This window comes from Coregonus lavaretus, assembly GCF_964263955.1.
Source record: "Coregonus lavaretus genome assembly, chromosome: 19".
NCBI lineage: Eukaryota > Metazoa > Chordata > Actinopteri > Salmoniformes > Salmonidae > Coregonus > Coregonus lavaretus.
Genome location: NC_140006.1, coordinates 31,406,090 through 31,432,939, shown reverse-complemented (window position 1 = coordinate 31,432,939; position 26,850 = coordinate 31,406,090). Strand labels below are relative to the sequence as shown.

General features: G+C 43.2%; 1 protein-coding gene across 1 annotated transcript; it reads right to left on the bottom strand.

Moving 5' to 3' along the window:
* Window positions 1-216: 216 nt before the first annotated feature.
* On the bottom strand, window positions 217-26,850 carry LOC311146265 (paired box protein Pax-3-like; the record flags this gene model as incomplete). Its single annotated transcript, XM_084182761.1, has 8 exons — window positions 217-501; window positions 9,155-9,372; window positions 10,697-10,862; window positions 11,689-11,888; window positions 24,587-24,733; window positions 25,226-25,355; window positions 25,881-26,116; window positions 26,766-26,850. The coding sequence occupies 8 exons, from the start codon at window positions 26,848-26,850 to the stop codon at window positions 217-219; spliced, it is 1,467 nt and encodes a 488-aa protein (XP_084038887.1).

Here is a 26,850-nt window from a genome sequence, read left to right as displayed (position 1 = left end):
GCTCCTTGTATTTTGTATCACCAGGTTATTTTTCCCTGTGTGCCTTGTTGGTTCCAGTGCGCCTGTTTTGCGCACTGGACTGTTTTGACGCTTTACTGCGTAACTATGTATTCCAGAATAAATCCTGTTATTCTGTGATTTACCCTCCTGCGCCTGACTCCTTCAAATCACCCATCACAGCCAGTGCAGCAATAAATAGTACATAATATTCCCAGTTCAAAAACCCACCTTGCTCTGTCCGTATTGTCCGTACTGGTAGGAGGGGTGGTGTTCCACGGCGTAGGCTGGTGAGCTGTAGGTGGGTGGGCAGTAGGACTGGGAGCTGGGCATGGTGGGCATGCTGGTCAGGCCTGGCAGACCCTCCAGGCCCCGCTGGGAGCCGTGGCAGCTGGCCGCCATGCCAACCCCGGGCTCCAGCCCTCCGGTCAGGGGAGAGAGGGCAAAGTCACTCTGGTGGCTGGGCTGGTGGGGCACTCCTCCAGGGTTCAACAGCCCCATCACCTGGAGAGACAGAGGAGAGAATGGAATGGAGTGTGGTGTGATAGAGTAGAGTAGAGTAGAATAAAAAAGAAAATGTAAAAGAAAATAATACTTTGTCTCATACAGATGATGCATAAATGAACACATAAGTACAGCCCTTACATGGCTTAATCCATTAATACAAACGCACACGTAATATGTAACTTCTTTACACGTAACACATACTTTTGCATAGATCATGCATACATGTCACTAGGACATATGCGTGAAAGTTCAATTTGAGCACTCATATCACGAGTTAGGGTATGTACAGAGTCACACAGTACAGATTGGAGATGCTGTGTCAGTGAAGACAAGAGGAGAGTTCAAGATGGAGGAAGAACAACAGGAATTGACTGCCGGTGAATTTACTACAGTAGTAAAGTTGTGTTACTAAACCCCACTGGGCCTAAAATAAATTCTGTCAGTTCACATCAGGAAAATGTCAGTCTCTAGAATCATTAAATGCATTTTCCAGGAATATATTTGTGAGAACATATTTAATTTCTGACTTTCTTTGAAGGCAGTCCTGTATGTAACACAAGGAAAATGTATAAAAAATATACATACGGTGAGGGAAAAAAGTATTTGATCCCCTGCTGATTTTGTACGTTTGCCCACTGACAGACATGATCAGTCTATAATTTTAAAGGTAGGTTTATTTGAACAGTGAGAGAAAGAATAACAACAAAAAAATCCAGAAAAACGCATGTCACAAATGTTATAAATTGATTTGCATTTTAATGAGGGAAATAAGTATTTGACCCCTCTGCAAAACATTACTTAGTACTTGGTGGCAAAACCCTTGTTGGCAATCACAGAGGTCAGACGTTTCTTGTAGTTGGCCACCAGGTTTGCACACATCTCAGGAGGGATTTTGTTCCACTCCTCTTTGCAGATTTTCTCCAAGTCATTAAGGTTTCGAGGCTGACGTTTGGCAACTCGAACCTTCAGCTCCCTTCACAGATTTTCTATGGGATTAAGGTCTGGAGACTGGCTAGGCAACTCCAGGACCTTAATGTGCTTCTTCTTGAGCCACTCCTTTGATGCCTTGGCCGTGTGTTTTGGGTCATTGTCATGCTGGAATACCCATCCACGACCCATTTTCAATGCCCTGGCTGAGGGAAGGAGGTTCTCACCCAAGATTTGAAGGTACATGGCCCCGTCCATCATCCCTTTGATGCGGTGAAGTCGTCCCCTTAGCAGAAAAACACCCCCAAAGCATAATGTTTCCACCTCCATGTTTGACGGTGGGGATGGTGTTCTTGGGTCATAGGCAGCATTCCTCCTCCTCCAAACACGGCGAGTTGAGTTGATGCCAAAGAGCTCGATTTTGGTCTCATCTGACCACAACACTTTCACCCAGTTCTCCTCTGAATCATTCAGATGTTCATTGGCAAACTTCAGAAGGCCCTGTATATGTGCTTTCTTGAGCAGGGGGACCTTGCGGGCGCTGCAGGATTTCAGTCCTTCACAGCGTAGTGTGTTACCAATTGTTTTCTGGGTGACTATGGTCCCAGCTGCCTTGAGATCATTGACAAGATCCTATCGTGTAGTTCTGGGCTGATTCCTCACCGTTCTCATGATCATTGCAACTCCACGAGGTGAGATCTTGCATGGAGCCCCAGGCCGAGGGAGATGTACAGTTATTTTGTGTTTCTTCCATTTACGAATAATCGCACCAACTGTTGTCACCTTCTCACCAAGCTGCTTGGCGATGGTCTTGTAGCCCATTCCAGCCTTGTGTAGGTCTACAATCTTGTCCCTGACATCCTTGGAGAGCTCTTTGGTCTTGGCCATGGTGGAGAGTTTGGAATCTGATTTATTGCTTCTGTGGACAGGTGTCTTTTATACAGGTAACAAGCTGAGATTAGGAGCATTCCCTTTAAGAGTGTGCTCCTAATCTCAGCTCGTTACCTGTATAAAAGACACCTGGGAGCCAAAAATCTTTCTGATTGAGAGGGTGTCAAATACTTATTTCCCTCATTAAAATGCAAAATCAATTTATAACATTTTTGACATGCGTTTTTCTGGATTTTTTGGTTGTTATTCTGACTCTCACTGTTCTAATAAACCTACCATTAAAATTATAGACTGATAATTTCTTTGTCAGTGGGCAAACGTACAAAATCAGCAGGGGATCAAATACTTTTTTCCCTCACTGTACATTCAACTTTACATAAACAAAACCATAAAATATATAAAAATCACGCTATGCTTTTATGAGACAACTCCGCGTCATTTTACTTTTAATCCTACCCTGTGATGTCACAGAGAAGCATTTATTCTGATCTTTTTAACTACAGATCATTGAAACACAATTTTCACGTATGTAGACATTGGTTTGGTGCTGGAGATAATGAATATGAGGTTGAAAAGTGGCGGAGTTGCCCTTTAACATTTATACCTACTCTTCATTGGCTAACCAAATCATACCTATTGATTCCTATTTCCTGCTGATGATGACTATGTAACTTGGTGTAATGTAAATCAGGTAGTTAGCAGAATAATCTCCCCTCTTCCCTTCTCTCCTCTCCTCTATTCTCCTCTCCTATCTTCTCTCTATTCCTCTCTTTCTTCTCTCCTATCATCCTCTCTCCTCTTCTCCTCTCCCCTCCTGTCCTCTCCTGGTTGTGACCATAAGAGACACATTATACTGTGTTCACCCAGACACATGGTTCCTGTTACATCGTTTCCTAACTGACGGACGGACAGGGGAGCCTGCGTCGGTTAGGGACCGCACAGTTCCGTTTATCTTCCATGCTAGCTAGCCTTTTCCCCCAAGAATTACTCTGTGCAATTTTTACTGTATCCTATAGAATTGAATTGAAAAGGTTGTTCATGGAGCCTAATTGCTATGTTCAATTTATAGTTGGCCTACCATGAAACATAAAAATGACATAAAGATATGAAATGACATTCACAATACAAAACCTATGGTAAATAACTGTTTGATAGATGTTGTCATCAGTGTGTGCTAGATAAAACAGATGGTGTGTTTAACAGTATGGTATACTTTTATGAATGACCTTTTATGTGTTTGGACAGTTTAGTAAAGGAGAAAAACAGACCCATCCCTCTCTCCCTTTCACCCCACCCCCACCCCTCTCTCTCTTTTCCCTTCCTCCCTTCCTCTCTCTCCAGCTTTCTCATTTGATGCCCAAATTCACCGTGTCCTTGTGGGGCCAACAAGGAGAGGCCACAGGGTACGTGAGAACAAGGAGTATGATTCTTTGACACATTTCCAATAAGCGTGTGTGTATGTGTGTGTGGCACTTTTTGTTTCTGATGTCAGGGGTTAAGAGGTCTCCTTGGTGATACATCGTGAACAGCTGCATGAGAGTTTGCGTGAGAAGAGATGTCGTCAAAACAAGGGGAAAATAGGTGGAGTGAAAGGGGAATTAGAAAGAGGAGAGCGAGGAGAGCGAGGAGAGAGAGAAGAGAGAGATAGGCAGGAGTGTGAGAGACAGAAGAGAATGAAAGAGACCGATAGACAGAGAAAGTGCGAGAGAGAGAGAGAGAGAGAGAGAGAGAGAGAGAGAGAGAGAGAGAGAGAGAGAGAGAGAGAGAGAGAGAGAGAGAGAGAGAGAGAGAGAGAGAGAGAGAGAGAGAGACAATACTGTGAGAAAAAAATAGAGTTTAAAAAGAGGCAGAGAAAATGTCAGAATGCTGAGCTAATGGTGAATGATTGAAGGATAATGGTGTTGCTTACCCACCTGGCAGCCACACACACAGACACACACAGACACACACACACAGTCTTGTGTACAACTAACTTTGTGGGGACACACAATTCAGTCCCATTCAAAATCCTATTTTCCCTAATTTTGTTTGTTTACTATTCTTGTGGGGGCTTCTGGTCTCCACAAGTATAGTTAAACACGTCCACACACACAAGGCCGGACAGCCACACACACACTATCTGTCTAAGGGTATGTAATTTACAGGAGTGCTGTCAGAGGAATCTAACCTAACGCGTCTGAGGAACATGCTCATGTGTGACTGACTACAAATGGGAAACATATGGAGGTCAACACACCCCATTCATCTCACAGTGTGTGTGTGTGTGTGTGTGTGTGTGTGTGTGTGTGTGTGTGTGTGTGTGTGTGTGTGTGTGTGTGTGTGTGTGTGCGTGTGCGTGTGCGTGTGCGTGTACGTGTGCGTGTGTGTGTGTGTGGGTTGAGGGTGAGAAAGTATACAGAAAGGTTTTTTTCTGGAAATGTTGACAGGCGTAGACAACAAAACCATATAGGTCTGAATGACATGTTGTGTTGTACTGCTGTCATGGGGAGAGTATTTAACACATGTCCTCAGAGCTGAGATTAGAGAAAGCATTAGAGGAAAGATAACTGTGTACAATCCCTTTGATAAGGCTACCTGATCAAAAAAAACTGTTTGTGTGTGTATGTGTGTGTGTATGTGTGTGTGCGTGCGTGTGTGTGTGTGTGTGTGTGCGTGCGTGCGTGCGTGCATGCATTTGTGTGTTTACATGTGTGCGTGTGTGATTGCCTGTGTGTGTCTGAGACTGTTTGTGTATGCGCGCACATATTTGTCTCAGCCAGTGTATGCCAGTGTGTGTATTTCTCCAGCCCTTCTGCTCTGTGATTGAAGCCCCGGCGGTGTCTCTGTTTTTCGGTGGTTCCGGGGATTAAGTCTCATCGGTGTGCAAAGCCTGACCGCTCGCTGCGCTGGTGAGAACGGATTCCTCTGGTATGCATCGGATCAGCTAGCCAGACGCCTGAGACCCCACGCCACAGGGAGCTAGCCCTCAGTATACTGGGGCAGGCTAGAATGGTCATATAGTTCCCTTTATGTTTTACTACCAACCAAAGCACTACCACTCAGGGCATAGGCCGAACTACTCATAGCATAGGGCTAACTCAGTGGCGACGTATTCATACACTACTGTTAAAGCACCATATAACCAAAGCGTAACATTCACAGAGCTACAAAAAACACCACAGGAACTGTTTTTCACTAACTAAAGCCCCAAATAACTCAGCACTGTTTAATGATCAGATAACCCAAAATAACAATATACTGTAACAATCCACAGTATCGAGGCTTTACTGTGTAGAGATTACAGAGCTTTGTTGGTAGGTCTAATTGTAAAGTTTTAGAGGTTTTCATCCACTCACTATTAATGTCATAAAATGTATTCATTTGCATTCCCTCTCTTGTATTAATTTAAAATCCTCACATAAATGCCATCCAGTCTGAAATGCAAATGAGCATATTCCAGTATACATAAAAAAGTGCAGATGAATACATTAATTAAAACAAATTAGTCAACAAAGTGAGTCATTTGCATAAATTACACACCGCATTACTAAGGGTTAGATTCCTTCATTGCAATCAATTAGCACACTGGAACGTACCATGATTGCAATTCCATATGGACACAAACATTCCAGAAGTGTGCGTTTGACTGTGTGCATTTGACTGTGTGTGTGTGTGTGTGTGTGTGTGTGTGTGTGTGTGTGTGTGTGTGTGTGCCAGTGGCTTGTATTCATGGATGCCAAGGGAAGCCAGGCTTCCCCCAAAAAACTACCAAGATATATAATATATAATAATTTATATTTAGTCTATGTTTCATAATGTTCCTTCAATTCGCAGGAGGCTGAATGTATCTCACCGGAGAAAGCATGTGAGCGAGCAAAACAGCGCCCCTCTGTGAATGGTCCTGGCGCAGCAAAAACAAGTGTCAGGGGTATTTGGTATTTCATTAGGATCCCCATTAGCTGTTGCGAAAGCAGAAGCTACTCTTCCTGGGGTCCACACAAAACATGAAACATGACATAATACTGAACATTCATAGACAAGAACAGCTCAAGGACAGAACTACATCAATTTAAAAATGGCACACGTAGCCTACATATCAATACATACACACAAACTATCTAGGTCAAATAGGGGAGAGGCATTGTGCTGTGAGGTGTTGCTTTATCTGTTTTTTGAAACCAAGTTTGCTGTTCATTTGAGTAATATGAGTTGGAAAGGAGTTCCAATTGCTCTCTATAATACTGTACACTTTGTTCTGGATTTGGGGACTGTGAAAAGACCTCTGATGGCATGTCTGGTGGGGTAAGTGTGTGTGTAAGTTGACTATGCAAACCATTTGGGATTTTCAGCACATTAATGTTTCTTATAAAAAGAAGAAGTGATGCAGTCAGGGAAGCCAGTTTGGATTTGGCTTCACACCAATCACATCAAACCAAAAGCCAAACGTCATTTACAGAAAAAACATGAATTGTTGCATCTTGTTGTGGTGTTGTCCTCTGGTAGCTACCTAAAATTGTCCCTTTCCTAAATTAGCCATGGATGGAGATAGGGATTTGGACTTGTGGTTTTACTTAATTCTCCGTACTGGCCAATGATTATAACGGCAATTCTGATCCAATTATAAATTCATACATTGTGCCGCTTGTCTTAGAGCAGGGTTCTTCAATTCCGGTCCTGGAGGGCCGAAACACCTCTGTTTTTCATCCTCTCCTTCTAATCAGGGGCTAATTCAGACCTGGAACACCAGGTGAGTGCAATTAACTACCAGGTAGAAATAAAAAACAGAATTGTTTCGGCCCTCCAGGACCGGAATTGAAGAACCCTGTCTTAGAGGATGGAAATGCATTATGTAGCTAGATGTAGTAGGCTAATGTTAACTAGCTGGCTCATCGTTGCCCATGAAAGGAAGTTAGGCTAGCGAGCAAGCATTTTAGCCAGGTAGCCTAGGTCAACGTGTACTGTATGACAGTCATAGACCGTTTCAGCAACATTAAAGAGAGGAGGAGGAGGGCATTGGCGTTTCTCTAAAAGTAGTGTGAGTCAACATGTTTCTTCTACTTACAAGCACGCACGCACGCACACACATAAATCAGTGCCATGGACAGCCACATCATATTTAGCTTACGTTGATTGGACTAAATTGTTTTTGGTATCTTTTAGTTGTCACTGTATTAGACTAAGCATAGGTGATTTGATGATGTTGAAATGTTGAAATTGAAATGGTGCTGGAATAGTGGAGGCAGCTCCTGTTTTCTTTGCGAATTGCGGTAACTCTCCATGGTTCAAAATCAATCGTTTTTGAGTAGTCCGAAAATGTCGGAAACATTAACTTGCTGTAGGTCATGTAACTGTTTGTTACATGCAATATGCTTTGTGGACTTCACTGGAGGTTGCTCTCCAGTTTTATGATGAAACACAGGTGTGATTGAATTTATTCTGCCACTGTGTCTTCTTATTGTCTCGGCCTTTAGGCCTATATATCACGGTGGCAAGGCATATGAACAAAAAGGTTATAGACCAAACAACGCAATTATACACATAGGTTGTAATATGGCAATTTTCTCCTGGCTTGGCTTCCCCAGTGATTTTACCCACACACCTCTACTGCTGTGTGCTTGCACATGCATGCGTGCGTGTCTCCCTATGCAAGCTAAGATGGCCACTCTCTCTAAGGAAAGCCCAGTCCGTCTCAGGGAGGCTTATGGTGAAAACAGCTACGAGAGAGAAGCACCTTTGGCCTCCAAGCAGAGTAAAAGTAATCTAATGGATTTGGCCTCCTAGTAGAGAAGAAAGCATCTACTGTGTGTGAAGTCTACTCCAATCACAGCTAACCATACATGGAATAGTGTTTACCAAGTGGTGGCTTGTGGCTACTTAGCACTAGGTTGTGGAGGAACCAATGTAGTTGGGTTAATGCTGTTCACATGTTATAGACAATTATCATCCATTTCCCAAATGGTTTCACAGATCACCAGGTTGTCATTGCTGATGAAAATGACAAGCAAACACACACACACCCTCAGGGTTCCCCTTGTCATAGAAATAGAGGAAGATGTGCCTGAAGCGTTTGTGTTTATCTCCACTAAGCAGGACACTGATGGGAGGCCTGTGAACCTCTCTCTGTCATGAGGCGAGGACCCAGCATGCATTGCATGGGGCCTGGCCATCCTTTGTGGCAGTTAAAAGCTTGTTTTCCACCTGTTAGGACGGCCCCCTCGCCGTGTACAGAACCCGCCATGGACACTGATGACTGTGTAAATCGGCCATAATTGTCTTTTCAGTTTTCATTTGTGTCATCTTCTGTCTGCCACTCTTCCTCTCGCTCTATCATCCTCTCTCACACTCCCTCCATCTTCTATTGTCTCCTATCTATTCATTATACATTCATATGCAAGCGATCCATATTCAAATGAGAAGAGACCTTTTGCTAAATGGAAATGATTTAGTATCATGTATTGTTGACAAACATCCGGTTCTGAGAGCATCTATAGATGGAATATTGACTACCTTGTTGAAAATGATGAGATTTACTGTTGAGATGCTACTGAAAGGCTTAAGACATGCTGTTGAATGTTACTGATAGTCTATAGACTTACCTTCTGAATATTATGTAAAACCAACCGCTAAACAGGGTTTTTCCATTCCAATGGTATAAAACCTATACTAAATGTCTTATTGAAACTATGGAATCCACATGTTGCAGAGAGGAACATAGGCAAGCACTTCTGTGTGCGCTGCTAGCTAAACGTATGAACACATGACAGTAAGTCTCTTTGGATAATAGAGTCTGCTGCTAAATGTCATATATTATTATTATATTAGCTACAGTCGTGACTGTGAACAGTGGACTGACCTGTGGTGAGAGGCCATTGCTGATGCTGGGGTTGACTGTGTTGGAGTGGCCGGGCGGCACAAAGCTTTCCGAGTAGCCGGAGAAGCCATGGCGTCCAGAAGACAGGCAGTAGCCCGAACTACCATCCTGGGCCCCCGCTGAGGAGCCGAGCCCACCCTGGTGCACCGAGGTGGGGGGGAGGGGCTGAGGCCTGAGGACCGTACTGGGCTGCTCTGCCACTGCTGGGAGAGAACGATATATATATATATATATATATATATATATATATATATATATATATATATATATATATATAGAGAGAGAGATATATATATATATATATAGAGAGAGAAGAGAGAGAGAGAGAGAGAGAGAGAGAGAGAGAGAGAGAGAGAGAGAGAGAGAGAGAGAGAGAGAGAGAGAGAGAGAGAGAGAGAGAGAGAGAGAGAGAGAGAGAGAGAGAGAGAGAGAGAGAGAGAGAGAGAGAGAGAGAGAGAGAGAGAGAGAGAGAGAGAGAGAGAGAGAGAGAGAGAGAGAGATAGATAGATATAAAGGAGGAATGGATTAATGCTAGGCTATTGATTTTGAGTCAAAAACATCAAGTCATGGACTGTTCTCTCTGCTACCGCACGGCAAGTTGTAGCGATGCACCAAGTCTGGAATCAACAGGACTGTGAACAGATTAACCCTCCCGTTGTCCTAGGGTCAAAATGACCCGCCACTGTGTTGAACCAACTTTATTTAATTTTTATATTTTTTGGATCATATGTGAGAAGGAGGCAGTGATACTTTCTTTAAAGTCTCACTGCCTCCTTCTCACAAATGATCCCAAAAATATAAAAATTAAATAAAGTTGGTTCAACACAGTGGCGGGTCATTTTGACCCTAGGACAACGGGGGGGTTAACCCCAATCCATAAGACTGCTAAATAGTTAACCAAATAGCTGCCCGGACTATCTGCATTCACCCTTTTTGCACTAACTCTTTTGACTCATCACATATGCTACTACTACTGTTTATTATCGATCCTGTTGCCACTTTATCCCTACCTATATGTACATATATACCTCAATTACCTTGTACCCCTGCACATCTACTCGGTACTGGTACCCTGTGTATATAGCCAAGTTATCGTTACGCATTGTGTATTTATTCCAGTTACCATTTTTTAAAATTTTATTATTATTATCTCTGCATTGTTGGGAAGGGCCCGTAAGTAAGCATTTCACTGTTAGTCTACACCTGTTGTTTACGAAGCATGTGACAAATAACATTTCCACTACTAGACCATGGTGCTTGCCTACGGAGCAGCAAGAGCAACTGCCCCTCCCTACCTTCAGGCTATGCTCAAACCCTACAACCCAACCCGAGAACTCTCTTCTGCCACCTCTGGTCTCTTGGCACCCCCACCCCTACGTGAATGCACTAACTGTAAGTTGCTCTGGATAAGAGCGCCTGCTAAATGACTAAAATGTAAATGTAAAATTTGATTTGTAGATGAGCTTTGGTGTGCACATATAAAACAAGATCATAGAAAGAAATAGAAGGTGAAGTTGTGCTCACTTTGTGATATGGAGGTGGGAGGGTAGGGGCTGTCTGACAGCTGATAGGGCTGCAAACTCGACATGGCAGAAGGAGGGAAACCGCCAGGGATCAGGTGATTAAATGCCATCAGCTGATTGGCTCCTGCCTGTTTCCTCCACCTGGCTCTCCTGTTGCTGAACCACACCTAAAAAAATGAAATATGTATTATTGTGAAAAATAGAAAATATTGTGTGTGTGCGTGCGTGCGTGTGTGTATGTGTATGGGCATGCTTACGTGTTTATTCATTGTGTGTGAATTTAAACGTGTGTGTGTGTGTGTGTGTGTGTGTGTGTGTGTGTGTGCGTGTGTGTGCGTGCGAATAGGCATGCCTATGTGAAAGTATTCATTGTGTGTGTATGTGTATTTGCGCTGTAGCCTCAAGCAGAACAGACATAGAGATACAGTATGAACATCTGGAGCCCAGTGAAACCACAGTGACATCACCTCTTTGTCTAACTCAGTCATGGGTTTACATAGAGACTAGTCTAAATTAAGCACATAAACCAATGAAATCACTTTATCTATCTTAATAAAGACTTTCTAATTCAGGCTTCTATTTTAGTTTATTTGTATGGATATTTTTTACAAAACAGGTCAAAAAAGGAAACTCTCATAACTGAAGACACAGTAGGGCCCTGTGTGTGTGTGTGTGTGTGTGTGTGTGTGTGTGTGTGTGTGTGTGTGTGTGTGTGTGTGTGTGTGTGTGTGTGTGTGTGTGTGTGTGTGTGTGTGTGTGTGTGCGTGTGTGTACAGCTGACTCATGTGACTGATGTCTGGAGGGGGTGTATGGGACTGTGGACAAAGACCTCCATAATGTGTGTGTGTGTGTGTGTGCGTGCGTGCGTCTGAGCATGTATGCATGCCTGCCTGTCCATGTGTGTGTGTACTGTATATGCTTGCCCATGTTTGTGTACTTGTGTACTTGTGTGTGAGTGTGTGTGTGTGTGTGTGTGTTTTTGTCTTCACTAACCTGTACTCTGGCCTCTGTGAGTTTGGCCCTCTGAGCTAGCTCTTCTCTGGTGTATATATCTGGGTAGTGCGTTCGTTCAAAGGCTCTCTCCAGCTCCTCCAGCTGCTCGGCTGAGAAGGTGGTCCTACTGCGACGCTGTTTCCTCTTCAGTGGCAGGCCAGGCTCCGAGTCCACATCCGACCCCTCGTCTGAGTGGCTGGCTGCAAACACGCAACACATAATGGTTATTCTGATTTGCCGGTTGGAAAAACTAATGAGGAAAGCTGTTATTTTCAATGGAAGAAGGGAACAACAAAATGTCCTAAGATTTGGAATCTAAAGTAAACGCACTTCTATAAGCGAGATACACAGAAGCAAAAGGTGTCAAAGATTTGGGATAAATCCTGCAATGTAATGTAATGACTAAGGCCCAGAGTTTTTCCTGGGCAGCTCCTGTGGTCAGGGAATAACATATCTAGTTCTCCCCCCACTATGACTAGGAGCTTAGGGCTTTCACAGGGTAAGATCACTTTAAATATATCCTGAACACCCCTTTTTAACTCCCCACAGGCACCAGTGGATCATAAGATGATCAAAAGAGAGCCCAGTGAGACGAGTAGTCTGCTTAAACATGGATTAAAGGAGTTGTATCCCTGTAGGGCAAAGAAGGATATCCCCTAGGCCTCTAGTCTCATTCATGCTGGGCGCACTGTGGAGATAGCATTCTATAGAGGAAGGCAAGCAGGGAGACAGGCGCCTATCACCAGGCAGGTGCTGCCTAATCTGCCAACATAAGTGACAGGGGTGCCATTTTGGATGAAAAATGTATCCCAGATTGTGGCTTTAATCTGTTTGCTCAGTTAAGGGCTGCTGGACAGAGGGACAGAAGAATATAGAGAGCGACAGACAGACAGAGGGATATAGAGACAGACAGACAGACGGACGGACAGACAGACAGACAGACAGACAGACAGACAGACAGACAGACAGACAGACAGACAGACAGACAGACAGACAGACAGACAGACAGACAGACAGACAGACAGACAGACAGACAGACAGACAGACAGACAGACAGACAGACAGACAGACAGACAGACAGACAGACAGACAGACAGACAGACAGACAGACAGACAGACAGACAGACAGAGGATCTTTAAGGCCTAATTCAGCAGAAGAGTGGTGAATGCATGATGCTGAGAGACTGAACGACTAAAGCAGCGTATGGGGGAGGCTAGCCGTCTATTAAATAATGATTTGGCTCCTCAAACTAGCGTGACAGCCACCCATTGTCCGCCATTACGTGTATGCAATGCCCTCGACACACACACACACACACAAAATGTATACACACACACACCCACACATGCATCTGCTATGTCTAGGACCTCTGATTTCACGCGTTGCCTTTTCTCTATAACAATGTTTCCAACGCAGATGGCTACAGATAGAAAGGGTTAAACTCCACTCCCTTGAGCTCCTTGCCTGAGAGCGTCTAATCATGAAGTCAGACAGAAGGTAGGACAGAGCTTTAAATAGGACCTCTGTGAGCCACTGAGTCTGTGCTCCTAAAAGCTGAGGCAAATAAAGTTATATTCTAGTGATAGTATTTCCCATATTATTTCCACTGCATGTCTCTCAGTGAGGCATCATAGAGGAGGAAAGAGAGAGAGAGAAGTGTAGAGAGAGGTTAATGGAGGTAACCTCTCCTCCTTTCTTCTTCTCTCCTCTCCTTTCCCCTCCTCCTCCCTCTCTCCTTTCCTCTCTCCTTCCTCTCTCCTTTCCTCTGCAGATTTAGGAGGTTTAATTAAAAAAAGAGCCAGGCAGGCGAGCGGGGCTCCCGCCTCTCCTGTCTCCTCAGCGCCGGCCCCTGGAGCCGAGCAGGAAATGCTTGTGCTGGTTGCCAGTGAAAGCCCGTCCAGGCATTACACAGTGATTTGAGCTCTAGGATTTCTGCTCCGGCTCTGGAACGCCAAAACCAAGATTCCGACACCGGGAAGAGCTCTTTAATAGATTCGGACCAGGGGTACCGGACAGAGCACTGAGAGCAGAGAGACTCATGGGAGAGTTGTTGGACGTGAAGAGTAAATATCCATCATGGCAGACAGTTTTGAGCCGTGATTTGGAATACTGGTCTGGCTGGGATGTTTGTGGTACTTTGGCAGCAGTGGTGAGGAGAGGCATGGAACACAGCATGAAGCCTAACTGAAAAACTGATCAAGTATAGTAAACTTAAAAACGATAAACTACTATTTTGGATACTACCACTTAATCTCAAATTCTGCCCCAAAATGATTATGTCCCAAAAGCCACTGGACTTGTTATTCAAATAATTCACAAAACAAGACAAGGATTAATCAAGAGATAAAGATTAAACAAACCAACAAACTTTACAGTCATTACCATTTAAAGGAGAGAAGAGAGAGAGAGAAAATGAGAGAGAGAGAGAGATAGAGCTGAAAACGAGACTCTCAACGACAGAGCGAGAGCTCATAAAGCTCCCCAGCGGCACTGTATCGTGTTAGCTGCAGGGTGGGGGCGGAGCATTCCTCTTTTACTCACTTTCTTTCTCTCTCTCTCTCTCTCTCTCTCTCTGTCTCTTTTTCCTCGCTCCCTGTTTTTATTATTAGCAACTGCCGCGAAAACACTACATCACGGCCACTCCGTTAATGGCAAATGACAGTAACTTTTGTCATCCTCCAGACCTTTTTTTCTCTCTTTCTCTCCCTCTCTTTCTCTCTCTTTGGGAGTGATGTGGCCTGGGTTCCTTTGTATGGCGGAGGGGAGAGGCCTGGCAGGGCTCTATTGGGTCAATTTCCACGCTCCATCTGTAGGATCCATCAGGGCTGCCCAGGCCCGCATTCAGGGCCCTGTCACCTGCCCGGCAGGGGATTGGGGGGCTGGGGTAGCAGAGGGGGGTGAGGGGGATGGTGGGAGCACAAAGAGGGCGGAGAGGGGCCACTGGGGGCTGTGGAGGGACACAGCAGGGGAGCGCCCCCCAATCCCACCTTCCACCTAAACCCAGAGGGGCATGGGGATTGGAGGAGGCATGGGGGTTGAGTGGTTGAGAGAGGGGGTAACTGAGAGGGGAGCTGAATGCACCTGGAGAACAGTGTGTGTGGGCAGGGGTTCGGGGGTGCTATGGAGGGAACGAGGATGGCAGGACGGGAGGGAGTAAAATTGGGCATGCTCTCTACTTCCTGCTCTGTGCCGTTCATTCTTAAAACTGTCCCTTCCATCACGTCCATTTCCATCACTAACCTTCCCTCTTTCTCCTAACTCACACTCTCTCTACATCCCCCCTCTCGCAACAACAACATTTGAGTATAAGAAGACCAACCACGTTCCAACGGCGTGGAGGATCGAGACGAGAGGGGAACGCAGGCACAGGAACCCGGAGCAACAGGGTTCCCACACATTCCCGTCAACAAACGGGAGAAGAGGATATTAAACACACAAAGGGAGGCCTCGACCTCCTCACTTAAACACCCAAATCAAATGTTACGCTGAAGCTAAAGCGCCAGGGTGCTGAGAATTCAAAATACTCAACAGTTTGGCAGTGTCTCTGACCACAATCTAAATGGGAAGATAGATTATTATCCCTAGGGGTAAATTGGTTTTGCTGCAGAATTACCCACTAAAATAGACATTTAAACAAAGCAGGACAAGGCCAGTAGATAAAGGACACAATGCATAAGGGTGGCAGGGTGCCACAGTAAGGATAGATAGAGAGATTTTAAACAGGTAGTTTGTGTTAGACAGTGCTTGTCTCAAACTATTACAGACATTTATGTGCTGTTCACACAGAAAGCAGCTCTAACACACACGCACGCACACACACCGATTAACAGAGGGAACACACACAAAAAAGCACACACACAAACCTGAGCTAAACTAAATGCTTTATCGATCCAGGGAGCAGACAGGCAGGGCACATACACACACACAGACGTGAACCATCAAACTGTCCCTGTCCATTAATATCACCTGCAGTAGAACTGTATTTAACAATAGAGGAAAACCTCCACACAGGCCAGACCTCAAATAGGGACTGGCTTTGTTGACTGTGTAGAGTGCAGTGGCCAAGACAAGAGTCACCCTGGCAAGCACTCAACTCTCCACCCTACTCTGAGACATTAATATGAGGAGACACATCACTCACACACATAGTGACTGACACACACACACACACACACACACACACAGAGAGAGAGAGAGTCGTCAATACACACACATACAGAGAGAGTCGGCAATACACACACACACGAACACACACACACACACAGAGAATCGCCAATACACATAGACACACACACACACACGCACAGAGTCGCCAATACACACACACCCTAAAATACAACCCGTGAACTCTCTGGTTTTGCAATCTCAGCATAAAGACGTAGAAAGAGAGAGATTAATAAAAAAAGAGAGAAGCCTAAAGAGAGAGAAAGGGTTTAGAGAGAGGGCCATATGGGGTCGTTTATGACAGGAACGGTCGTAGAGGCAGGCAGCCCTTCCTCTAGGGGTTCTTACTATAGAGGGTAATTGAGCTGCTGACATGTGTTCCTCTGCACCCAAAACAAAAGGCAAAAGAAGCAAATTAACTAGTTATTTGCCCAGGGAAGTAGATCTGGCCCTTTCAGAGAGCAGGACTCACTGGCCTACTCAATGAATAAAACAGTACATAATCGCCATGGAGGCGTGACAGGGAAATGCTAGGGCTAGACCCAGCAGATGCACGCAGGGTATAATGGTTAACTGAGCGCTTATGACCCCAGCTGGAGTTAACAGTGTGGGTAGAAAGGGGGGAGAAAGAGGAGAGGATGGGGAGGAAGAGCGGAGTGGGGCCTGGCTCTCACTTGACTTGCTAAGGAGCCCCCAGGAGTCTGTGGCAGCTGCCTGGGAATGAGGAAGGGAGGTAGGAGGGATAGAGCGATGGAGGGAGGGAGGGATAGAGCGATGGAGGGAGAGAGAGAGAGAGAGAGAGAGAGAGAGAGAGAGAGAGAGAGAGAGAGAGAGAGAGAGAGAGAGAGAGAGAGAGAGAGAGAGAGAGAGAGAGAGAGAGAGAGAGAGAGAGAGAGAGATGTGGGATGCTAGACAAGGAGAGATTGGGTTGACCTATATGGGGGAGTGTGGGGGAAAGAGAGTGAGAGGGGGAGAGAGAGAGAGAAAAGTGGAAGACAATGATAGACAGGGAGTGATGGGAGAGCTGGCTGCAGAGATCACACACAAAGAGAGTCAGTGATATGACATTAAAAATATGTATCACTCTCTAATATAGCTGAAGTGACAAAAAGCCCCAAACGGCCCTGTGCAGGGCATTATGTAGACCCAGTGTGGGGCATCTTATTATTTAGTTCCAGTGGGGTGGAGTGAGGTGACAGTTTCACGGTGGCATTCATTGCCACCCCCAGAGAAGGGACAAAGCAGCGGCACAGCACCCATGCAGGGCCACATGAACAGGCCAGTCTGCCACACGCTCTCCCCAAATACTGACCCACCCCGGCCCAGCCGCCCAAGCCACCCGCTCCGCAGGTGCATAATCAGCCTAGTGGGCCTACTCTCACAGTTTCACACCAAGCAATCACCATCATCATTCCAATTCACTTTTAATGTTACACATCCATGCAGGATTTCCATGTAATATAGGATGTCTATGTAATATGTTCTATAGTCCAGAGGAACGGAACGAGAGTCCATTAGCTGTCATGTTGAACTAAACATTATTCTAACCCTCTCTTCCTGAGGAGGAGATAGTTTTAACAGGCAGTGACCCCGAGTCACCCTCTGACCCTGCCCAAACCACACTCCCATGTACTGCCGGAGAGGGGAGGGGGACAGGAGAGGGGTGGAGGGGGGCTACTTACCCCTTTTCAGCCCAACATCACCTCTCCACAAAACATCATAGGCAGTGAACGGCCAGAGTTCAACCACCGTCACATTCCTCGGTTTCTCTTCTTTTCCATAACAGTGTGTCTTTCTTTCTGTTTCTCCCTTTACTGGTTAGTCTGTCTGTCTGTCTGATTTTTCTGAGCTTCTCTCACAGAAGTGAGAGATTGTTCTAGTCTTAGACAGTTGAGATGTACGAATACTGATGCAAAAACAACTGCAGATAATTTGTTTCAGTGAGAAAACAGCTAAAAAGAGCGACGAAATTACTCTATCATGTCCCTTCCCTTCTACGCTGAACTAAACTGCTATTAAAAAAAAAAAAAGCCAGGCTAAACAAAGTTAAGTGATTGACAACGCTGTCTGGCTTTACTCAATTAACTATCTCATTGTGTCCAAACCTTTTTTGCAAGGAGTCCCTTCGCCCCTCGGCCCCCCGACTCCATTCTCTCCCAACTCCTTTATCCTCAACCATCACAGAGTTTTGCTTGGCTAATACTTCCAAGGAAATAGAGAGCTCTTTTTATACAGGGACTCCTCTCCTTGACCTTCTATTGGGCGCTCTACTCTTCTCTCTTCTTCTCTCTTTCTCTTTCAGCCACTTCAAACTGTCTCTCGGGGCAGTGGGGAGAATGTGACGGAGTCCATCAGCGACGAGGGGCAGGTCCAGGGCAGGACCCCGCTACCTCACTTCAAAGTTGCCCTGCATTCATTAATTGTCCTTTGAATTATATCATGCCGATCACAATGCGGGTGCCAGTGGAGAAAGAAGCTTTAATGAAGCATAGAGCCATTCACTTGCAGATAAGCCAGTCTTGAGAGTGATGCTGTGACGTAGGCTAAAGTAAATGTGCTGTGTATAGCTAGGTGCTGTGTATAGCTAGGTGCTGTGTATAGCTAGGTGCTGTGTATAGCTAGGGTGAGAGGAATAAATAGGGAAGGAAATAGGGAGGGGGATGCTTTTGAATGCAGCGCTAACTGATACAATCTGTTTCCACTAGCATCGCTACATTCTCAAAAAATTGTTTGCAAGAAACGACAACACACTAAAGAAGTAAAAAATTAACTACAACTTTTTACAAAACTATCACTAACTTTATCCATGAAAACAAGGAAATTCATCCAAGGGGAAAAGTTGATAGAAAAACACATAAATAAATAATAAATATGTGACTACCAAGCTGTCTCTTTGTTTGACTACTTGTGGTGACACCTCAGGCAGGTCACCCGTGATATAAGTCAGTATTCGACGTCCATCCATGTCTGAGGAGGTCGGGAGATTACGTGGAAACCGGCCACTAGGGGCAACAGTGAGCGCTGTTACCTTCAAGTAGGTTTCGGATTTGCTAGGCCATTGTGGACGGGGATGGTGGATAGGAATCAGCATAAGCATCTGCCTCTAATTCCAAATGTTGCATGTTCGAATCCAGCAATAGAAAGTTGTTTTGATATTTTTGTTTTAAGCCTATCCCAAACCTTAACCCTTACCTTAAACATTCAGAGTTCATGCCTAACCTTAAGAATTATGAGTTAATGCCTAAACTTAACCTTAAACACTTTTGGAACAACTTCAAAATTGGACATTTGAGAAACATGGATGAACGTCTAATTCTGATATGAGACTGTGAGAGTTTGTAGGACACCTAACACCAAATTCCCTAGGATACATCCACTATTAATCTATCAGTGTGGATAAAAACTCTCAGCCCTGGAATTAATTCTGATCCCTCTATCCAACATCAATCTCCTAGAAACAGTTGCTATATTCCAGGTATTGTGGATTTGGATTTCTGGTTTGGCATTTTGTTACAGTACAGTTCCACTGGCCAAGTTCAGTTGAGTTTACATAAGTAGTAATAACCCAGGCAGGGAGACAGCCATGGATCGCACACAGAGTCAAGACCCAGCTATTTTTCTACTCTAGGATTTCTCTATTGCTCTGCCTGGAGGCAAAGATGGAAAGTAGCCTGTAGAAAACATTCCATTGGTCGCAATGAGGCTTTCGTTTGTTGTGACTGGAGACAGTCTCCCATCTCTCTCTCCATCTCTCTCAATCCCCTGCTTAATTCACTAAGACAGCGTAAAAACGCATGGACCACTGTCGAATACACAACGTTATAGAAATATAGAAAATCAATGTCGATCTTCCCTGATGGTTTCACCCGTTCTATCTGAGGGGGTATCGGTGTGTTCCTGACCTGCGCTGGTACTAGGCTATTACTGACTGACTGTGTGATAGACATGGGTCTAATGACATTTCTAAATGCCCTGGGAGAATAGGCATTATGAAACATTCTAATTGGTTTATACGGTTTGTGTATATACACTCAGACAAATCATAGGAGTCATTGATATGATTAAGCTTCAACCGAATGTTTGCAGAGTATGCATATTACGGTGTATGCATGCTATGTTTATAAATGTCTCACTTTCTCCCTCTACTCTCGCTTTCTCTCTCTCCCTGTATCTCTCTTCTCTATATATTATCTCTGTCTGTCTCTTTTCTCTCTCTCCCTGTATCTCTCTTCTCTATCTATTCTCTCTGTCTGTCTCTTTTCTCTCTCTCTCTCTCTCTACTCTCTCTTAGTCCATGCCAAAGTAGTGGGGAGCCATTTTCCCCACTTTATTTACACAAACAAAGTCCTACTCATTTTCTTTGACAAAAGCAGCTAAATCTTATGTTTTCTCAGCACTTGATTCCTCCTGTCCCCTGGCTATTTGCCTGCCCTAGGACAATGGAGACAGGAGAATAGGAGCAGATTGTTGGAATGTGCCTCAATGAAACCAATTATTACATGTTGACTGCGTTCACCATGGCAGATTTGAAAGAACTGGGCTTATTCAATGTGGCACCGCAGGACTCCATTTTAAGAGAAGTTATCCCTTTGACTGTTTGTATTTCTGAGCTTTTTCATTTTTTCTCCCCTCCCTCCCTCCTTCTCTCTCTCTCCCCCGTCTTTGTAAATGGAATCTGCAACAGTAGGCCACTCCTCTATCATGAAGTTGGTTACTTTTAATTAGCTAAATGAGCCTAAAGGAGTGTCCATAGATGTTACAGTCATATAGACTACAGAGGAACGGTGTCATTAATTAGGAGCCACTTACTGTGCCAGTATTTATGGATTAATAAATGTAACCATCTATTCAGTTCGGGAGGCACTTTACATGCCAGTATCATTTATGGAACTTGCTAATGCAAGATCTGGATGGATCAGTTCCTAGATATTTTTTTCATCCAAATTCATTTGTTGTTAAATAAACTATTTATTTACTATTTCCTCTACTAATGCCTCTCACTTCTACTTCTAGTACAAGTTACAACCATTTTTATCATTATGATAACACAACCATTTTAAGGACACGCAATTATATCAAATCAAATGTTATTTGTCACATGCGCCGAATACAACAGGTGTAGACCTTACAGTGAAATGCTTACTTACAAGCCCTTAACCAACAATGCTGTTTTAAGAAAAATAAGTGTTAAGTAAAAAATAGATAAATAAAAAATTTAAATAAAAAATATTTAAAGAGCAGCAGTAAAATAGCAGTAGCGAGGCTATATACAGGGGGTACCGGTACAGAGTCAATGTGCGGGGGCAGAGGTTAGTCTAGGTAATTGAGGTAATATGTACATGTAGGTAGAGTTAAAGTGACTATGCATAGATAATAAACAGAGAGTAGCAGCAGCGTAAAAGAGGGGGGGGGGACAATGCAAATAGTCTGGGTAGCCATTTCATTAGCTGTTCAGGAGTCTTATGTCTTGGGGGTAGAAGCTGTTAAGAAGCATTTTGGAACTAGACTTGGCACTCCGGTACCGCTTGCCATGCGGTAGCAGAGAGAACTGTCTATGACTAGGGTGGCTGGAGTCTTTGACTATTTTTAGGGCCTTTCTCTGTAAATCAATAATATATAGTTATATTTTATTTCCCCTAAACTTCACTATTGCAGTTAAACAGGAAGTGGAATCATTCAACATCAGATTAATTTCCTGATTACATTTAAATGTTTTACATTTTTGTCATTTAGCAGACGCTCTTATCCAGAGCGACTTAGTTAGTGAGTGCATACATTTTTCATACTGGCCCCCCGTGGGATTAAAAGCGCAACATTTCCAATTTGCTTGGGGGCATCCTTTTCCCAGAATGTTCTAGGTGCCCTGTAACGCCATGCAGATCTAGTAGCTACCCAGTCCCAGCGTAGCTACTTCATCCCGGCCACAGAACTCTACAGTGGCCTTTTCCCAGACAAATAAATCTAAATGGAGCAGCTTTGATCTCGGCACTTAAGGGAAGACAACAATGGAGGCAGAAGAAAAAGAGGCAGAGAGCAACAGTCCTCTCTCTCCCGCAACAATCGCCTCTACAAACACCTACTTAATCAATATTTGGCCAGAAGACACCCTCCCCATACCCAAAATAGCCTTTTCATATTGTAATTAAGAGCTTTATTAAAGGACAAAGAAAACAACAAGTCCAACTACTTCCACAGACACACAGCAGAGGGTAAAAGGAAAGTCATCATTTGAGCAAACAACGTTCCAGATATGACATGATCAACACTTGTGTTTGCACTGAGTTTATAAGTTGATCTAGTCATTATGGATAAGATAAAGATGATAATGCTGATGATAATGTAACACAGGGTGGAGGTACTGGATGAAAGCAAAACAAACGGAATAATCCTTCCATAACACTAAACTATTTCTCTTGAAATAGATAACACATAAAAACAATAACTTTTAGTTCATTCAGATGTTTGGCATATTTGGAAATAAATAGGCTGTAAATCATACTGTGGCCATAATAACAAACATCACTTGTTGAAACGTTTTATTATGGCTCGCTGTTCCTGACTTTTTACAACGTCTACATCCGGTTCATAGGCCTATCTCACAATATCCGCAAGGCTGTATAATCTATCTAAACAAGGCATCAGCACGAATAGATTACAGAGAAAATGGGGGAGAATAATATCAGATATCGAAACACAATCATAAAGGACCAACATAAATGGGCTATAGATTGTGGTGAAAAAAAATACAAGCCTACAAATTCGTTCCAAACCCGCAGGAAAGACCTTAACCAAACTGGGAGAGTCACTTTTAAAGGTTAATAAAGTCAATTGACTATCCTGATCTGTATTCGCGATGCCTCGCCTGGAAAGAGGGAGGAAAGCGGCTATATTGCATGAATGCGCGCGCCCCGGGCGAAGAGGAAAGGGGCGGGCTTTGTCCGGAGATGAAAGTGGGGAGGAATAAAAGGTTTGAGTTGAATCTACTAGAAAAGTTTTTCACTGCGATGACTGACGCAGTAAGGACTAGTAAAACCATGCGTAAAAGAGCGATGTGGGTTTAATCATTTGAGGATGCTTGGAGGGGAAATAAAAATGTAAAAAATAAAATAATAATAATACGTTTGATAGTTATTTATCTAATGTGGCCTAGATTTATTTGCTATAAGTGGAACGAAATAGATACATAAAAATAGAAAAAAGTATATATATATATATATATATATATATATATATATATATATATATATATATATATATATATATGCAATGCCAAAGAAGGCCCTTCAGACATCTTCTATGAACTTCTATATAATCAACAATAATATGCTCACATTTCTAGAATTGTATAACTATGTAAAAAGTAAATAGGCCTATCAAGTCCATTTAGCCTACTATAAGCATAATGGGAAAGGCCTATGATAGCCTATAGCCTAAATTCCCGAAAACTCAACAGGTCACCAATCAACAGGTGTTCGGGGGAAATTCAGGTCATAGGGAGAAAGGAGATGCTGTCTCTTTATCTCGGACTCTGAATGGTAAAGGCCATCTCCTGACGCTGAGAAACACTCCAAAAGAACATTTTGTAGGTGAAAACGGCCATTTTTCTCTGAGCGCGCAGTCTATAAAACTGGCCGGATTTGCTATTGGTGTTATCTGAATTATTCATCGCTTATTGCTGGTCCATAATGTCTTCTCCCAGCCCTTTGTCAGCGCATTTTTTCTCCCTTTCTCTACACATTTTGAAAAGCTTTAGCGTCTTTTTGTACACCACTGAGCCGCTTGCTATAGCATGCCTTTGTGCGGGAGAAGCCGAAGCGTGAGTCTCAATGGACTCTCGCGCCTTTGTCTCCCAAGTTCATCCTCAAGTGCCCGATTGTGTGCAGAGGAACGGTCTCTTTTTATGGGGGACGGAACAGTTGGGCAAATGTTTGATCAACTTCATATGGAAACGTTTGGCTTTTGTAAAAGTTTCGTTTAGTTATAATAGCCTACAGGCATACAATTCAGAACTCAACATTCATAAAGAATAGACTATGTTGCAAAAATGTACATAAAAGTTATCTGTCAAGTGCCATGGGTTTTTGAATGTTCGTTTTTTATGTTCAAGTAAAATAATATAATATGCACAGGACTCATTCTGCTTGATAAACCAACCGTAGCCTAAGAAAACAAAAGCAAAATAAAATTCTGGTCAACAGATATACGTCAAGAAATTGTTTAGTAAATCATTTATTCCAACTTTATTCAATCCAGGATTGGGAAATTAAGTAATTAAATGGAAGCACTGGAAATTAAAGATCATTCCTATTTCGATCAATTGTAGTCCTATTCCAATTCATGCTTGGACTTTATTTAGTCTACACCAACTGAGCCTTGTCTATCATCTGAATTTAAATGGTACAGATATCTTCTAATTCAGTATAGTTAAGAGACAAAAACTAATTTTCCCCATTCTCCATTTCCCTAAATGTTCCACCAACTGACTCAAGAGGCCAACAAATAAACAAACTTTTACGAAACTTCTAAAGAATAACTCTACACATATTTTATCACAACCAAATATAGAAAACGGAGAGGAAAAAAGCATACGATGGTCCTACTTCTGAAATAAGAAATAAGTAGGCCTATCTAAATCAGAATTGCACACTTGTCCAACAGAACTCTATATCGTCGGCTAGGCCACCTCAACATCACCAGTGCTCTGCACTACTTTTGATTAAAACCATTACTTACGTCTATCCCCGAGGATGCCGTCGATGCTGTGTTTCGCCCTTCTTTCGTTCTCTTCCAATTCCCTCTTCTCGATTTCATCATCGTCCTCCTCGTCTTCTCCTCCACCGCCCCCGAATTTACAACGCATTGTGCGGCTGATTGAACTCACTTCGAAACAAAATATCAAATTATAGGCCTACATTTTTTTTCTTGCATGCATGAATACAGGATATGAGCAAACTTGTATCAAAACAGGTATTAGACATACTAACATTATATTCATATTGCCATTATAGCACCTGTTGATTTGTTCACACATGGCATTCATATTTCCCGTTATTAGGCAATGCATGGCGAACATTTTAACTTTCAGAAAAGTTTACAGATACATTCAAATATTGTTTTCGTTATTTAGCCAACTGCAGTTATGATTTATTAGGCATAGGCTATATCCTCGCTTGACAAATTATTTGCAACATTGCCTTTTTGACTATGCAAAAGTTTAGACGATTTCAGTCAAGTAGGCCTATAGTCTACCGTCCATAAGTGTTTATTTTGAATGACAGGATTGGAAAAGTTCAGATATATTGTAGTGATGTATTTTAGTGATGTTGTATGTATTACAAATTGTTTGTTTTTTTATCAATAAAATGTAACTACCTGAGGGGACATTGTTTCTGTCGCAGATGCCGTCTTTGAGTAATGTATCCCTGATTTCCCAGCTGAACATTCCTGGGTTGTCTCTCTTGTATTCCTCGATCTTCTTATCCACGTCTGGGGTGGTTGTCTGCTTCATGCCAAAAATGCAAACATATTTCTTTCAGTATATTGTTGTTGCAAAATACGGTTTCCTTTCTGAATAAATTAGACAGTGCATAATACAAAATAACAAGTAGCCTAAGGGGTAAGCCTGTGCTTGCTTCTGTTGAGTTTGATTGTTTACTTGATAGTTTATAAAACCTAGGTTTTGACTATACATCCACATTTGGTGGGTTAATAGAGTGTGTATAAGTGTGCTTAAAACACAGACCAAATGCCCTTATCAATGAAAAAAAGTAGTCTATTTCAAATTGGGAATGAATTAATAGCACATAACAATTCGATAAATTATACCAACACATTACGTGTCCTTTTAGATAGCACATTACTTTTCTGGACTGTCATCTCCCATTAACTCTATCTTGTCGTTAGTGATGTTGATAGGGTTGGAGCATATGGGCTTGGTTAAAAGTTGAAAATAAAAATAAAATGTTCTGCTATTGATTATCAAAGCCTATTTCAGCCAGGTCTTGCAACCCGGTTCTAGGGCCCTCACCTTGGGTTTGCTGCCTCCGATGGCCCCGGGTCTGATAGAGCCGGTCTCCTGATACCGGCACAGGATTTTGGACACGCAGCCGTGGGAGACTCGGAGCTGGCGGGAGATGACACAGGGTCGAATGCCGTGGTGGGCCATCTCCACGATCTTGTGGCGGATGTGGTTGGGCAAGGGTCTGCCGTTAATAAACACTCCACCGAGTTGGTTCACCCGGCCCTGGCCTAACGGGGTAGAGACTGGAAGGAGGGAACGCATGTCATTTACTAACAACAATTACTTCAACAACAAAAATAACAACAACAGCAAAAAAGCCCAAACAATCAGGCCTATATTTATTTATTATCCTGATTTGTCTCAGTGAGAAAATAAAATAGGCTATATCTTTCAAGAGAGACCTGTTGCAAGAAAATATGTTGATATCTAAAATACAATTTAATCTAGCTAGGTATATGCAAGAGGTTGATTGGTATTGTTTTTACATTAGACCTAATTAATAGTGCACAATGTTGCCTAAATCGATAAATATCAAATTCATAACATGAGCATTGTCGTTCTTTTGATAACAGCTGCTATGTCAATTCAACGGAATCAGCGATTGTTACATGGCCTAGTAGTGTATAGGTTACTTTCCAATAGCATACCATTTTTGTGAATATATCAACTATGATTCACTGTCACAATTCTAGTTCATGTGTAGCCTAATTGTCTGTTGAAAGGCAAACAACATTATTTATAGACGAACAACAATTTTTCATCTGTTCGAAGTTGACAAAATATCAACACTTGCTATCTGATTGAATCAATGACAAACAAACAAAATCTTCCAATACGCAAGAAACATGCACTTGGTTCCATTTGGACCCATATTTATTTGTGACTGCCTACCTTCCAGAGAGTAGCCTCCCCGCGGGTAGTTTTGGTGGTGTGTCGGGCGCATCATCCTCGGTATGCCCCCGGCTAGAGCTGTCAT